This window comes from Sorex fumeus, unplaced genomic scaffold (assembly GCF_029834395.1).
Source record: "Sorex fumeus unplaced genomic scaffold, SorFum_2.1 ptg000129l, whole genome shotgun sequence".
Classification (NCBI taxonomy): Eukaryota; Metazoa; Chordata; class Mammalia; order Eulipotyphla; family Soricidae; genus Sorex; species Sorex fumeus.
In genome coordinates, this window is record NW_026606186.1 from 4,710,465 (window position 1) to 4,727,500 (window position 17,036).

The 17,036-nt window shown below is 36.2% G+C and overlaps 1 protein-coding gene across 2 annotated transcripts in view; it reads right to left on the reverse strand.

Annotated features, from left to right (window-relative positions):
* Positions 1–17,036, reverse strand: part of LOC130045750 (pre-B-cell leukemia transcription factor 3) — a 218,528-nt gene that overhangs the window by 36,109 nt on the left and 165,383 nt on the right. For both annotated transcript variants that reach the window (XM_056138587.1, XM_056138586.1), the window contains exons 3-4: positions 14,013–14,254; positions 2,115–2,305 (exon numbers count right to left, since the gene is read on the reverse strand). In XM_056138587.1, coding sequence (XP_055994562.1) covers positions 2,115–2,305; positions 14,013–14,254 — 433 coding nt within the window. The remainder of the gene's footprint in view (positions 1–2,114; positions 2,306–14,012; positions 14,255–17,036) is intronic.

The window sequence follows — 17,036 nt, forward strand, 5'->3', positions numbered from 1 at the left end:
TTTTATTTGAGGTATTAATCCTCAGGAGAGATCCTAGAGATCAAAACAGTTCAGTGCAAAAAAGTTTTCATAATACTAGTTGTTAAAAAAAAATATGTCAAAAGAATACTTCTTTCCATTATTTTTTTTTATCTTCTTTGCTTTTTCTCATAGTATTTATCATCCTATGACATTTCATTATGTTACTGAGTGGAATAACTACAGCAATTTTTGCTTAAGTGTTATTATTCTTTGTCTCCCCAATAGAAAGTAAGCTATTCAATTGGGGCAAGTATGTTTACCTTTATATCCTCAGCACAAACACATACTTAGGAAAAAGGGCAGAAGGAAAGAAGGAAGGAAGAAAGGAAGGAAGGAAGGAAGGAAGGAAAAAATTATAATGAAAATTAATGGGGACAAGTTAAATGCAGAAAAATTAAGAAATGGCTAAGTAAATTATTTATTATATATCCATTTGGTAGACTTCAGCCACAAAAATATTACTTAAAATTATAAAAATATGCTTATTCATAATAAATATTTTAAAAAACAAACTGGTTATGCATTTTGTGTCATCACAGGAGAAAAATGTAAAGACCCCCAAACAAAAAGAAACTATATTAAGATATTTAGTAATATTTAAATGCTATTAAAATATGATTGTCTTTTCCCTCATTCATCTAAATATTTTCCAGTTTTTTCATTTTAAGCTTCTATTTTTAAATAGAAAAATAATTTTAAAAATTAAAAATTTAATAACAATAATGCAGGTAAAAGAGGTCACAAAAATTCTTGAAAGCCAGGTTTAGTAGTGCATATATGAGTCATCTAGCAATGGCTTTGTATGTTTTTTCAGGAGGTCACACTCAGTAGTACTCAGGGTTTTCTCCTGGTTCTGTGTTCAGGAATTAGCCCTGGTGGTGCATGGGGGACTATATGCGGTGTCAGGGGTCACACAAGGGCTGGCCATAGGCAAGGCAAGTACCTTTACTGCTGTCCGATTTCTCTGGTCCCCTGCATTAATTTCTCACCAATATAGGTTATTAGAGAGATGCTATATAAATAGATAAGGAATATGGAAACTGAGCAATGGATAACAAAATTAGAGACTAGTGGAAGAATATTGTTATTGTTCAGGTACAACTGGATCAGCAGTGCAAGCAAGGTAAGAAGTGTTCAGAATAAAGCAGAATCATTATTTGGTGAATAATTCAGTACCAGGCTTTGTTTAATTAAGAGAATGGTAGAATGACTGGGTACCAGATGCTCTGTGGCTCTGAGGATGCTTCTGTGGCTCTGAGGAAGAACACTGGGAACAAAGACTTCCATAAAATTTGTCTTCCAACTGAGAAGGTGACTTTGTTATTTTCTTCATATTGTAAAACTGAATGATAATTATCACCTCTGTCACATTTCAAGGGAGAGAAAGCAAATAAAATAGAAACTCCTTTCCAAAACTGAAGATTGGTCACAAGTTTTAACAATACCCAGATACATCTATGCAAAGTGGACCATAACAATTTGTCAGTTTTTGCATGTCACCTGGTAAGTCAAACACACTACATAAAATTGATCTCTAACTCATGTGAAAGTTTCAGGTAAAAAGGAACATTCTCATCTCTCCAGGAACATTCTAATCTTTCCAAGAGATAGGAACAGGCTTTTTTTGACTTGATCTGAAAAAACAGAGCCTGGGGTTTTGTGGTTTGAGGTTTTGTGGTATTAACTAAAATACCACTTCCTTCTTAGGAGTACCAGTATCTCCAATTTTCTCATCATGTATACAAGAAATGTAATATCAAGAAATTCCTAGAAAACAAAGTCAAAGTAATTACACTTATCCTTAAAAAAATACTACTAACCACCAGAGTTAAAAGGCTACATGGTCCAAAGTTATGAATAGCTGAGAAGTTGACATCTTCCTCAACTCTCCAACCTGACAGCTAAAAGAAACCCCACTCTAAGATGACAGGCTAGACTACACAGGCACTGCGAGGTCAATTACTATCCACTGTATAGAAGAGCATTAATGTCAAATTAAAGAAGATTCAAATGAACTGGTGAGTTTTACTAAATACCATTTGCAAGGAGCAAAAGGCAAACAAAACATGCAGAAGATTTGTGGCCTCACATACCTGGCATCAAGGAATCTTGATCTTAAAATCATAACTGCTTCACAAGTGCTTTGCTTGAGCTGCATCTGAATGGAACTAAATTTTCGATGGATAATGCCCACCATTCTTTCAATCTCTTTTGGAGAAATGGGACGTGTTCTACTCTGCTCTCGGAGAAGGTTCATCACATGTGTAGTGAATTCATTACATGCCTGTAAGGGGAAAAAAAATCATTCCTGAGGAATCTGATATTTTATATGATCACACCCAGACATTAATTTATGTGAATTTCCACCTCATTTGCAATTGCCAATGGCATTATGCAGTGGGTAGGGTAAAAAGAAAGCTAAGATCCTTGTGCAAAGCACTGGTAGTTAGAAAAGATGTTTAGAATTCCAAAAGTGTGAATAGTCAACCATCCACCTTAGTCCCTATTCTAAAATAGGGCTTTCCAATGGGAGGAGGCACTTTCTAACCAACTCCTACATGTGAGTATAAGTATATTCTATATGCTAAATGTTAATATGTAATATCTCCTACTTTTCCTGAGATTTTATATTTATCTATCAAATATTTTCTAAAGAACTGGGTTCAAATTTTTCAAAGTGCTATTAAGGGACAGAGAAATGAGCAAAAATTAACCTGTGCTTCAGTGGAATAAGTTATATTAAAAATTATTTTCAAACTAGGAAATCTGTGTAATGTCACAGGAAGATGGGATTTAAGAGCTTCGAAAGTTCCAAGGAGGGAGTATTTTTATCTGGTGTTAAAGAGCAAGTGAGGGCTCGTGGCATTAAGTGACACTTGGTTTTAAAGAATGAAGAGGATTTCTGAAAAGGGGATAAAGATGGCGGATTAAAGCAAGTGGGAATTCTTGGCACAAAAATGACATACCAAGAATACACAGGAAGTATGGTAGGTAACCAAGTCGAGAGTTGTAGAAAGAAAATACAGGAAAAAGGGAACTTGGGTGTGCATTAACAGACATAGGGCTCTGGAAGCCAAGTAAGTCAATGTCGTGGCATAATTTAGTTGTGATGACACGAAGTCATTTCATCATCAAATATAAGAATATACCATCCCTGGAAGAAGGGGGTAGCAATTGAACTCTTTAATGGAGGAGCAGCATGAAAATCATCAGATTTGGGTCTCAAACATGAATTAACAATACTCAGGCCCTGACTCTTTCAGTTCAACCATATACTTAAAAAAGAAAAATAGGCAAGCTACCCGAGGCGTATTCAATATGCCAAACACAGTAACAACAAGTCTCACGATGGAGACGTTACTGTGCCCGCATGAGCAAATCGTTGAACAACGGGAGGACAGTACAGTGCAGTGCAGGGAACATACCTACCTAGCGGTGCAGGGAATAGGAGGCAGGCATGCATGGCCAGGGACAGAACTTGGGGACTTCCTCTTAGGGTATTTCCCAGCCTCCTCACCTCTATCTTTACATCTACAAAAGCATATAATTGGTCATTCCCTGAAACTAAATACTGTCTTGCTGAATAAAGCATCTTTTGTAGCCTTGTATAAAAAGGACATCCTTTGGCATTTTCATTTAAAAAAAAAAAAAGCAAGACATGAGATTCTGCATCTTGCTGTACTGAGGCCCCCAGTAGGGGAACAATCATTGATCATGGGAAGATACATTTTGAAGTTAATAATGTTCAATTTCCCACAGATATCTGAACAGTGTTCACGTGTAGCACATGATGGTTTTTCTAACTGCTCATTAGAGAACTAACCTTTCCAGTACTCTGGGTATTCCCGATACTCTAAGCTTCTATGGAGCATTTCCACACGTTTAAGGTGAGGGAAAAGGAATCTTGCTACCAGTGAGTACATATATTTATAAATTTAAATAGATACATTAAATTTCTTAAGGGTCTATATATGTAAACTTAAGATACATATATTTAAATGTCTTAGTATTATATGTATTTAAATTCTGCATGGAATTTTAAAAAAATTTTTATTAGTGAAATACCATGAGGTACAGTTGTAGACTTACAAATTTTTCTGCTTGGGTTTCAGTTATACAATGATCAAGTACCCATCCCTTCACCAGTGCCCATTCTCCACCACCACTAATCCCAGTATCCCTTCCACCCCCCATCCTACCCTGCCTCTGTGGCAGGGCACTCCCTTTTGTTCTCTCCTTTTGGGTGCTATGGTTTGCAAAAAAGGAATTGAGTGGCAATCATGTTCGGTCTATAGTCTACTTTGAGCATGCATCTCCCATCCTGGGCAGATCTTCCCAACACCCTTTATTTGGTGCTCCCTTCTCTATCTGAGCTGCCTTTACCCCTAGAGTGTTCGGTTGGCCTCTAAGTCATGGGGTAAACCTCCTTGGGTGTTAGTCTCGTGTTTTGTTACTTTATGTTCCCCAGATAAATGCAATCTTTCTATGTCTGTCCCTCTCTTTCTGACTCATTTCGCTTAGCATGATACTTTCATGTATACATACAAGTACACATATAAGTACCACTTGTATGTCAATTTCATGACTTCATCCTTTCTAACAGCTACATAGCACTCCATTGTGTAGATGTACCAAAGTTTCTTTAACCACTCATCTGTTCTCGGGCACTGTTTTTTTCCAGATTCTAGCTATTGTAAACAGTGCTGCAATGAACAAACAAGTGCAGATGTCACTTTGACTATACTTTTTTGCCTCTCCGGGGTATATTCCCAGGAGTGGTATTGCTGGGTCAAATGTGAGCATGGAATTTTTTTTCAAAATAGTAGAACAGGGGCCAGGAGTTAGTTCCAGAAAATTAAAATTTCACAATATTTAATCTTGAATAATCTTAAACAATTTAAGTTCTGCATGAAATTACTTTTTTTTTCTCAAAATAACGGGCAAGGAGACAGCACAGCGGTTAGAGAGCATGTACCCTGGGCTCAATTCCTAGAACCAAATGGTTCCCCAGGATGCCTTCTGCAGCTGAGAGGTCCCCAGCAGCCTGGGTGGGCCAGGTAATCGCCAGCAGGACTGGGTCTGGGCAGTAAAGCCCCTCCCCCAACAAGTAAAGAAATGAATAGAACTACAGTGGAACTACGCAATATGCACAGTGGGCATTCAATAAACATTTATTGATTGGTGGTTTTAAAAATGATCATTGAATAGTAGTGTAATCGACTACCATAAGAACCATTATCCCTACATTAGAAGTGAAGAATTGGTAACAAAAGTCCATGGGTAAGTTGAGAAAGTCAGTGACTCTGTGAAATCTTGTATAAGCTGTGTGCCATGTATTTCATAAGGGAACTCTGGAATTCTTGTTTCCTATTCATATTTTTAGCCTGTTTATAATTTTAAAAGACCAAAAAATAAAATGTTATGGAACACTGCAGGTCAAAAACCAAATGTTCTTTTTTTCTTTAAGAAAGCCAAATCGGAGGCCAGGGATGTGTGGCAAATGCCTTCACGGGCAAAGGGTTCAGTCCTCAGCTCCAGGGAAGGGATGGGGAACTCAAAGAAGGGTAAATTTCAAAATGTCCCCATTTCATTAACCTAAACTAACATTCAAAAACTTCTAGCCCTCAGTTTTCCTATCAGTAAAATGAAAATTAAACCAGAACCATTTTCTTTCTAAACCAGAGTTGGTAAGTTCTATACTTCTATACAATGTTTCCCGAAGTGATCCATACAGCCTCCTGTGTGTTTGTGTGTATGAATGTGGAAGAGGAGTAGGGAAGCTGGTAAGGGTAGGAAGTGGGTGGACTGTGTGTATGTATGTGGGGGCGGGGGTAGGGAAGGCAGTAAGGGCTGGAAGTGGGACTGTTGTTGCCTGGGCACTTTCTGTTTGTTCACTTAAAAACTATAGATTTTGAGGGGGGGCTGAGAGATTATTTTCTGAAATGAGGGGTTATGGTAGACCAAACACATTTGGGAACCTCTTCTCTAGATACTAGTTCCACCTGATCCTCCCTTCCTCCCTCCCTAGTCCCTTTCCTTTCCCCTCTCCCTGCCTCCCTCTCTCTCTCCCTCAGTGTTCAGGGATCACTCCTGGCAGGTGCTCAGGGGACTATATACGGTGTCAAGAATCAAACCTGAGTCAACCATGTGCAAGCAAGCTTCTTAGCCACTGTACTGTCTCTCCAGTCCCAATATTTTAAGGACTTTTATTGGGGGTGCAGGATCCTTAGCACTTATAATAAACCAAAATGCATAATTAATCCTCAAGGAAAACTAGTGAATATACCTTTCCCAAATAAATTTGATTGCAATCCTCTTTTCTCTACAACAGTGCTATCCAAAAATATATATTATGAGCCATATACATTTTTTTTAATTCTCTAGTAGCCCCACTAAAAATTTGAAAAGAATCGGAAGAAATTCATTTTAATATTTTCTATTTAATCCAATACATAAAGAAAATTAACATTTCAACAGATTAAAAAAAATCTGCTAATGAGGTATATTTACACCCTTTTAAAAAATACACTTTGAAATCCAGAATATATTTTATATCTGCAGCACACTGCAATTCAGACTAGATAGATTTCAAGTGCTCCACGTATTTGTGGTTCGTGACCACCCCACTGGATAGCCCAGGCCTATGTTGAGAAACTACTAAAAACAGCATATTAATTAATCTTTGAAGTTCCATTTTTTTATTCTTCCCTACCACATATTCAAATGTGCACACACGCATGCATGCATGCACACACAAGACAACACACACACATACACACACACACACACAGGCATACCTTGATGAAGCAAGATAAATTACTGGTTTTCTAATTTCTTAATCCTTACAGAAAAGGAAGTAAGAAGAGCCCTTCTTTCATATAGAAAATTACTATCTGGAGAAGATGTCCTTGTGTGATTATTTAGATTGTGAGCTGAAGCCACATTTTTTCATGGCATATCACTGCTATTTAAAAGCAAAGATCAACAAACTATAATTACTTGGATTTGCGTTTGATCATGGTTTTCTCAAAAATGAAATGAGTGATTCTGTCATGTCAAGGATAATGGCTGACAGAAGTTTTGCTGAGGAAACTTGAGTTTTCAAATGAAAATGATAATTTGGAAAACTTGCCACCTTCATTGTGAGATCAAGTATACTGATTATTTTTGTGCTGATATTAAAAATATTTTTATCATATATAATAAAGGATACTGGCATTGGAGGATATGCATAACTCCATGAATCTATGTTTTCCAAAAATCAATGCATAACATAAAAACATGCATAAATAAAAGTTTCATCCATAATACAAACCAGACCAATGGAATTTTAAAGAAACAGAATACAAAAAATTAACTGATATGGCTTCAGCCTCTACATTGTAACTTATCTTTGATAAACTACAACTTAAGATTTGGTGTAATATCAAATGATCTGAAAGGCTATTAATATACTCCATCACACTGGTATGAGGCCAAATATTCTTTGTATGGTTCAAACACATGACCTAGAGTGACTATAGAAGATACAATATAGGTAATTTCTAGTAAGTTCAATATAAACAAAACTAAAAGGTTCTGCAAAAAAAAATGTGAACAATGGTGTTCCTCTCAATGCTAAGTTTTAAAAATATATTTTTTTCTTTTAAAAAAATTAGGACTAGAGTGACAGTATAGAGGGAAGGATGCTCGCCTTGCATGCAGCCATCCCAGGTTCTATCCCAGCCTCACCAGGAGCAATCCCTAAGCACAGGGTCAGGAGTGAGCCCTGAGCACAGTCAGGTATGGCCCCCAGACAAAACAAAACAAAACAAAAATTAGGCTAACATATATAGCTTACTATTGTCACTTAAATGTTTTAAGTTTTTCTTGGTTTTACTATTATAAGAAGTATTGATAGAGTCCAAACAAAAGTCCTTCAAGGATCTCCAATAATTTTTAATAGTTTAAGTCCGAAGATCAAAAAGTTTGAGACGTATCAAAAGTCCCTAATCACTGCTAATTTATATATATGATGTTGCCAATTCCTACAAACCTAGCTCGCACATTATGGTAACACACCTATGACAAGATGAATGTCTTGATAAATAATTCAAGACATTCCTGAGTGAAATGTACCTGATTTGGAGATGGCCTGGTTTTAATCTCTCCACAGTGTTGTCTGCCTGTAGTTTCTAAGAAGCAGCCAACAGCTCTTGGGGAGAAAGGGGGAAGTTAAACGAAAGTTTCTGTATATAAAAACTCATAATTTCCTAAAACATTTGCTGAATGTCTTGCAAGTTATTAAGTGAAGTCATCTATGAATGCAAATGCTGATTAGCAATTTGGCAATAGCCCAACATTCATAGAATTCACATAGCTTTTCTTTAAACCAGTAGTTCATACATGATTAATTAGAACATCTCATTTATGTAGTGTGCACTTTAGCTCATTACTCTAAGTAAAATTCGTTAAGTATTTACATTTAGATAATTAAAATCTGGGTACACCCTTAAGAAAGATGCTTACACTTTAGGCAAAGTGATTATTTTTTCTTTATACCACTGAAAGTAAATTACAGCCTCATTTACAGCATCATCTGTACCAGTTTTAGAGCAGAGTACATACTGCCTCATCTTCTAGTCCTTAAGAGGTGTTTATTTTTTAAAACATTCAATACAGTAAGAATGATCAGATGATGGTAGAGCTGCTTTGAAGGGTCCTCCAACCACATATAACAGGTACTGTTTATAACATGGGATGCTTACTTCACACATATATGAAGTCTCAAAAGAGGAGGAGTTCTCCATTGACTTATTTTCCAAAGTGAAGTTGTTAGTTTAGAATTGTCTAACCAGTCACCATAATTGGAATGCTAAAATACCTTAGCTAATTGAAATGTGTAGGAAATGAGAGTTTTGATTCCTTGAAATTTTCTGATTCAATATAATAGCAGAGGTTTCTTATTCTTTTAATTAAGCTCAGAGCCTCACACTTTCCCTAGGTACTTTCTAAGCCACTGAGTCATTATTTGGGTCCTTCCTCACTGGGAATCTCTAACAGCAGAACTGTTCTGATCATCTCAGCACGTGCAATAGCACTAGGTTTTAAACTCATGACCATGTGGACTAAATAGTACAGGAGCAATACGCCTAAGGAACAATGATGAAATGACTGTTGCACTTGAATACTTCTGACCTAGTTACATGGTTTAGGGACCTCTCTCATGAGTTCTTCATTAGGATTATGTTATAGAATATGCAAGAAGGTGTTTTCAATCCATAGCCAAATTGGATTTTTAAAAATCCATAAATATAATTACTGACAATAAAAAAGCAATTTTATGAAATTCATATCACTTATGATGACAAGTAAATCCCTTTTCTGATTTCCTTACATAGAATTCCCTTCCCATTGCCTGAATATAAATACTGCTCCCAAAGAAATGTAAAAAAAAAGAGTATCCAAATATAAAACATTTCATTAATTAAGTTTGTGGTGAATGATACATTTGGTACTTAAAGCCTATAAACTAGAAAATTGGAGGGGAAAAATGCAATACTTAAACACTTTTTTCCAGTCTATGAAAAGAGATCACAGAATGAAAACCCCTCCCCCTTGATGCAATAGGAAAATCTTGCTTCAGAATACAAAACTTAAAAGACTATACCCATTTATCAAGGATTTCTCTTATTTTAAAAAAATTGCCCTGAAGTTCTTAGAGACATTTTACACTCAAATATTGATTAATTTCAAAACAACTTCTTAGAAACCAATATATTGGAAAAAATTAATTTTAATTATCTTTTAAAACACTAGCAAAATAAAGATTAAGTATTTATGGGTCTACAGTCTCTAATGCAAAAAACACTGGGATTTTCCCCCTCTGATTTGGGCTACACTTGCTATGCTCACGACTTACTCCTGGATCTCTGCTCAAGGATCACTCTTTTCAATGCTGAGGGGATCATATGCAGGGCTGGTTGGTCATGGGTTGGTCATGTGCAAGGTCACGTGCAAAGCAAGCACTCTATCTGTTGTACTATCTCTCCAGTTCTCAAAAATGTTTAATCTGACGGAAAAAAAACTTTTACAGCAAAGGAGATTTTGTTCACAAGTGTAAGCACATATGCTGAGATTCTCAAAAAGCACGAGGCCAGGTCCTTAAAACGGTTTAAGTTTTACATACATTTCCCAGTACCCAGCAATCCTTGTGTCTGAAAGGGCCCTAGTAGCTAAAGAGCTATTACCTGGTTGGTTTGGACACTCAGTTCTCATTCAGTTATTATGTGTGGCTCCAATGTTTTGTCTGATTTAAAGTAAACTCAAAAGCCCTGTGTGAACAAGCAGGTTCCCAGACACTTGGGGAGGGTTGGGACCCTTACAACATTTTTTGCCTTTAGCAAAAATGTATCTCAATATAATTGTAGCAGATAGCTTTCAATATGTCATCTCTATTACAGCAGCTGTAAATTATAACGTGAATTGCCTTTATACAAAAAATTTCTTCTGGTGAAAGTGGGAGAGCTGCAGAAGGCATATTATATCCTTTCCTTTTTAACTGAAACCAAATGTGTAAGTCAAATTTCATATGCAGAAGACAATGTGTCGGGTGGGAGGAATACTGGGATCCGTGGTGGTGGGAAATGGGCACTGGTGGAGGGATGAGTACTTGATCATTGTATAACTGAAACCCCAAGCACAAAATTTGTAAGTCTATAACTGGTGTCTCACTAATAAAAATTTTTTAAAAAAAGGCTAATGTGTCATGCGGCTGGAGAGATAGTAGGATACGAAGGCTTTGCTTGCAGTTGACCCCAGTTCAATCCTTGTCCCTGAATATGGTCCCTTCAGCACCACCAGAATGACCTCTGAGCACAGAGCTAGGGGTAGATAGCCCCGAAGTGCTGGGTACGTTCCCAGCCAAGCAAAAATTAAAAGGTGTTCATATCCCTTTGGCAGAGGAAACAATAAGGCCTTCTATTCTTAAGAACAGGAGTCACAGTTTTTAATTATGTTAAAAACTTTGTTCAAGTTCACTAGAAATTTCCCTATTCTAATAATTTTGTTTTTAACAAAAGGTATTTTGAACTGTACAGTATAAGCATTTTCCAAATTATGTTGCTGATCAATGAATCAGACAAAGCGGCAGCCAGGCTTCACTCTGAGTTAGAGTGGGTCAATCACTCAAAACAAGGTATTATAAGACAATTCCTACAAGATTTGGAAAATCATATTTCTACTGGGAATCAAAAACAACAAAGTAAAATTATCTTGCTTACTTTTGAATGATAGTAATAATAAAAAAACTCACTCTAATTTACTCTAATATAACAGTCTACATCTAATATTTAAAAAACATCTCTAAGTGAATTTAGATAGTTATCATCAAAGAATCATTACATCTGAGCCCACGTTTTTGAGACATGATCAAAAACAATTTTTTGAGGGAAAAAAAGGACAAAATTGAAAAACAATACCATTCCTAAAACATACACAAAAAACTGAGCCTTGCATGCTGGATTTCATTTTGTTCAAACAGTAGCTGTAGTCTGCTTAGCTTTGTAAATGTGGCTATGTTTATAAGGTACTTTAATTTACTGCAGTGGTGGTGTTTGTTAATTTTATGGCAATCTAAATCTAAACAGGCTTCAGATACATTTTCATTACAGTTTCATTGCAAACCACAGTAGAGTGAATAGCTCTAAGATTCCAGAGTAGTTTATTTCTTTTAGTAAAAGGCTCAACACAATTTTCTGATGAAGCCTCTGCCTTAACATATAGGTTCATCCTATTTACTAATAAGCTTTCTATCACTCAAAGTGCCCTTGTCAACTTTTAGGAGAAATAAATAAATTCCAGAAAGTGATTAAAAATTGTTTCTCCCATCTCTACTCTAATCCCATTCCAAATGCAATCCAATATGGGAAAACCAGAATGTACCTGAATTATTTTCTAATTCTATATAAGCAGCAATGTAATTTATTGGGAAAGCGGAAGCACATTATACAGAACTGATTTTATGTGCCTAATCTGACACTAATACTAGATGTGTGACACTGGACACATCACTTAATCTGAGTCTCATTTTCTCATCTGTAAAATGGAAATTATAATACCACCTACTTTAAGAACACCATATAAACATACATAAGTTCTAGGTAGTCCTTCCAGTAATTTCAAAATGTATCTCTGAAAGCTCTCTCCCACATAAACCTTTGTATCCCAAGGATTTCTTGAAAAGAAAATATGACTATACTAAGTCAAAATTCACTGGTCCTACTAACTTTGTTTTCTCATAAAACCGTGTAGATTACATATATTTATACTTTTTCTTCTAAAAGTATTAAAATGAGAAAAAATGCACATTTAATGGTAGACATTAAGCTACTAAATATATATAGAAAAATGATTCATGGAATATATAATAATGAATTTTTCAGTTTTGTATTTTAAATGTAAATATAAAATACATAATACAAATTTATGTATGAAGAGCTGTGTGTATATGTTTGGGCATTTTAGTGCAAAACAAAACCCTGAGTGATACTAAATGATACCAACTCCACCCAACTTCTATCAGATTTATTGCAAAGATAGTAAGGAATCAACTTAACTTCTCATCCAAAAAAGTCAGGTAATTGGTATCTACCATGTAAGTCTTTCTATTCAAGGTGATGGGTGGTATTTGTTTATTAAGTATATATAAATATATTCAGTATATAATATTACACAATTAAATTATACTACAAATCATAACCATTTCTGTTGTTTATGCTCAAGGCAACCTTTTCAACCGTGACATATTTATTCTCAATTACTCTTTTTCATTTTGGGCCACACCCTGCTGTGCTCAGGGTTTACTCCTGACTCTGTGCTCAGGGCTTACTTTTGGCAGTGCTCTGAGTTTGCCATATGTGGTCTCAGAGACGGAACTTGTGTTGGCTGTGTGCAAGTCAAGCGCCCTACTCTGTACTAACTCTGTGGTCAATTATAATTATTTATAACAAATAATTATCAGTATTGTGATTTTCATTTTTTTCCTCCTCCCTATCTTTCCACTTCCATTTTTAGGGGAGCATTTCAGGGCAAATCTTAGGTATTATATCTTTTTACTCATAAATGAGTCAAAAATTATAATTATAATTATAATTGATGAATTATGGCAATTTCTTCCCATAAAAACTCCTCCAACTGAGCAGACTTTCAGCCTTAAACAACTAAAGTATGTTGAATCACCATCAAGTTGCTATATTCTATTATAGGGTAGACTAGCTAATTTAACATCTCCAACATTTGAAAGCTTTACCCAAGGAATCTCATGTTATAGTTCAGTTGGATGGTATTAATTTATTTTTGGTGGTGCCTAAAACAACAGAGTTTAAGATCAAAGGTCTTTTAAATTCAAGAAAGCATGGTTAAAATAATGGCTGCAACAGCATTTTAAACCCATACACTTATTTTAAAATAGTAAATTAGCACACAATGCCCAGGATTCCTTCACTCAGGGAACCTGTGACTATCATGGGGAAGCCTTCTCAGAGAGGTGATACCAGCCTGCTTACTTTATGGTTAGCTTCCTCCCTAACAGTCTTTCAATTTCTAAGAATTTATCCCTAGACTGATTCTGGAGTTTGGTTCATACCAGGAAGTGCTCACAATGCAGTGTTTCCCTTTCAAAGTTGTATCGCTTATGAACAGAGTTTTGCAGGGGCCAAACAGTAACATTAAAGGGGAAGGACGGCTGCCAGTTTGGTAGTAAGGGGACTTGAGTGTGAAGAACGAATAAAACTAAAACAAGAAGATGGGATAAATAGGTTTAGCTTCACCTCTGAAATCTCCATGGGACCCCGTTTCCAGAATCCAACAATTCACTTGGAATCTTTGCATTGACCTTATTTATTTGGCTCTTTGTAACACCTAGCCCTCACAGCCCTGAGAATTGGTTAGCACAGTCTAACAGAAGAGCGATAGAGGGTTCGGGCAGGACTATGAGAGTGGCGGCTGCTGACCTGTTCATATTTCTCCAGTTCTGTGTGATAGATTTGTCTGATCTGGGTCAATTTGGCTCTGTAATCTGAGTGTTCAATAGAGTTATCTGAAGAACCTCCAGAGGCTGCCGCGGCTGCAGCTGCTGCCGCCGATCCCCCACCTTTCTCAGGACCTGAAACCCCTTCTGCCAAAAGCATATTGTCCAGTCTCATTAGCTGGGGATCGGGAGGGTCCTCCTCCTGGGCTCCTCTGATGCTGAGACCTTCAAGGGAAGAGAGACAGAGAGAGAAGAAGCGAGAAACAGGACAAATAGTGTGAGTATTTTGTTTATTTGAGAAAAGGATCAAACAACATCAGTGTACTACAATTCACGCTGAGAGCTTAGTTGTTTACATTTTATCAATAAGCAGCAGTATGAAATTTCTTTTCAAAGTAATAGTTACAGGCATCCTAGAATTGCTCTCCTCAGTTTATCCTGATCCTAGATCTATATTCTTAAAAGAAGCGATGGCGATGGGGGTGGGGAACGGGCGGTGTGAATGTGGCTCAATTTGGGCATATGCCTTGCATGTTCAAGGCACTGAGTTCCATCCACAAAACCAAAATGTCCCCAAGCACTGCTGTAGGGGGCCCTAGTGGCCCATGTGGCCTACTGAGGAGTGTGGCCCCTACAACAAAAGTAAATAAAAAATAAAAATAAAAAATAAAGAAGAAAAAAAGAAAAAAAGTTATCCTGGCTCCTCAGACTAGTCTAACAACCAACCTTTTCAGATGTGGATGGAAGTAAACATTTTTAAAAAGAAAAAAAAAATAATTCCAAGGATATAAACAAAACCATCCCAAAGTGGTTCTTCTCTTTATACAGTTGGAAGAACAGTATTAAAATTCTCAAACAATAATGAACAAATTATCTTCCAAAATTAGAAAGTAAACAGGATTAGATGGGCTTTTCCATCATGCAATTTCAAGGGGAGAGGAGAAATACATACATTATGTGGTAATTAGCTATGCTTAAAAGTACATATTATTAAATGAGTGCTGCTAAGTAATTACTAGCACACTCTAAAACCAGGACACTAAATACAGAATTCAAAATATACCATCCACATGGCAATACAGTCAGTTCCGGACATGGTTGTTTCAATCTAATTTTGCTTTTAAATCAAGAACTTCCTAAGTGATGCCCAGTCAGCACCCTCATCTGAGTACTATAGATCACAGCTGACAATTCATAGGTTTAATCAGGTCACACAGGCTTTCTGCCAAGATGTTTTCAACAACAGTGAAGACAAAGTTTTAAAATAATTATCATGGTATAAAAAGCACTGGAGTCATGACAGCTCAAAATCAGTATTTTCATTAACGTGTAACATAATCTAAAATATCCCAGACCAATTAACCTCTGAAAATCTGTTTCAAAGCAGGTTCCCTGCACTAGTTACAAGGCATCTTGGGGAAGGGGGGAGGCAGGAGGTTGGCATCTTGCATGTCTGCGTTTGGATGCTGCCTCTTGCATCTATGACTGTTGTTTATCCACAGTGGTGCACATTCCTGTGTTTAGTGTAACTTACATGACAGTAACATCTATAAGCTGCCAACTGAGCACCAGCTCTGAGATTTTATATGCTAACCTAAAACTACCAGCATCAATTCTTTAAAGAACAGATTTTATTCCTAGATGTCCTGAAATACACCCACAACATGACAGAGCTCTTGGTAATATCTTAACTCAAATGCACAACTTTAATTTCTTTCCCCCAAACACTTTAAAGCTGTCAGTTTCATTTAAAAATATACTTCAGAATAATTTCAACTGGGTAATAAAACTAACTCACAATCATTTAAAATTATATCTGTTGCCTGTTCAGAGGTAAATAAATGTGGCTTGAAAACTATGATATAGTAAGAGAATGAAACCATTTATAGAACCAGAAAGTTAGACAACACTTATAATAAAATCAGAACCAACACAATGCTTGATAATTAAAAGTAGATAAATTAAAGGTAGATTCTAGATTCAGAAGAAATTGCCTAATATTATTCTAGAACTTGGAAATACTGGCTACATTGGTATTTTAATTAAATATTTTATATCATCTTCCCTTCTAATTCACTTTGTTAGATGTTAAAAATCTCATTGCCTAGACATTCTCATAATTCCTCAGACCACTTGTTTAGTGCCATTGGCATGTGGTGAGGATTTGGAAATGAACTCTGATCTTACATGCCCTTTGGGCATTTACATTCTATAATATATATTTGAGAGTTGCTTACGCTTCCTCTTATTTCCGCTGTTTCATTTTTTATTTAACAGGATATTGATGTTTCTCCTAGAAATGTGTTGATCTATCTTCAAGGTTCCTCCAATTTCCTAGGTCTCCCCTGGTTACCATATACATGGAGCTTCCCTGTGTCCATCTGATGAGGTGTTGTAATAGCAAATTAACACCCCCACTGAAAATTATTACACTTCCCTGATCAAGAGAAGATGCTCAAGGACTACTACAAAAGAAAACAAATTATAAAGGAGACAGAAGAATACACAAATTCAAAAAGAAATATATAAGACACAAATAAATTAGCCATAAAATGGCATTTTTACACAAACCTAATATGTATAAGACATCACCACCATACCAATGGGAAATAATCCTTAAACTCATTAGTGAATACAAATAAAAATAATCAATAGTCTGTATTTGCAGCTGCTACAACATGTTCCTCCTGTGATGAGATATTCATCATCTCTCACTTCTAAAATCATGAACAAATCAGCACTTCAGTGTCTGCCTCAAACACAGGAAAAATGTTTTAATGCATTTTATTCTATAAATCATGTGCATCAAAACAATCAGGAAAATCATTTCCTGAGGAAAAAAATTTAAGCTTCTTTTGCTATGAAAATCCTCACGGCAGAGTGTAGCAAGCGCCCCATGGCGTATTGGATATGACAGAAACATAACAACAAGTCTCACAATAGAGACGTTACTGGTGCCCGCTTGAGCAAACTGATAAACAACGGGAGGACAGTGCTACAGTGCTAT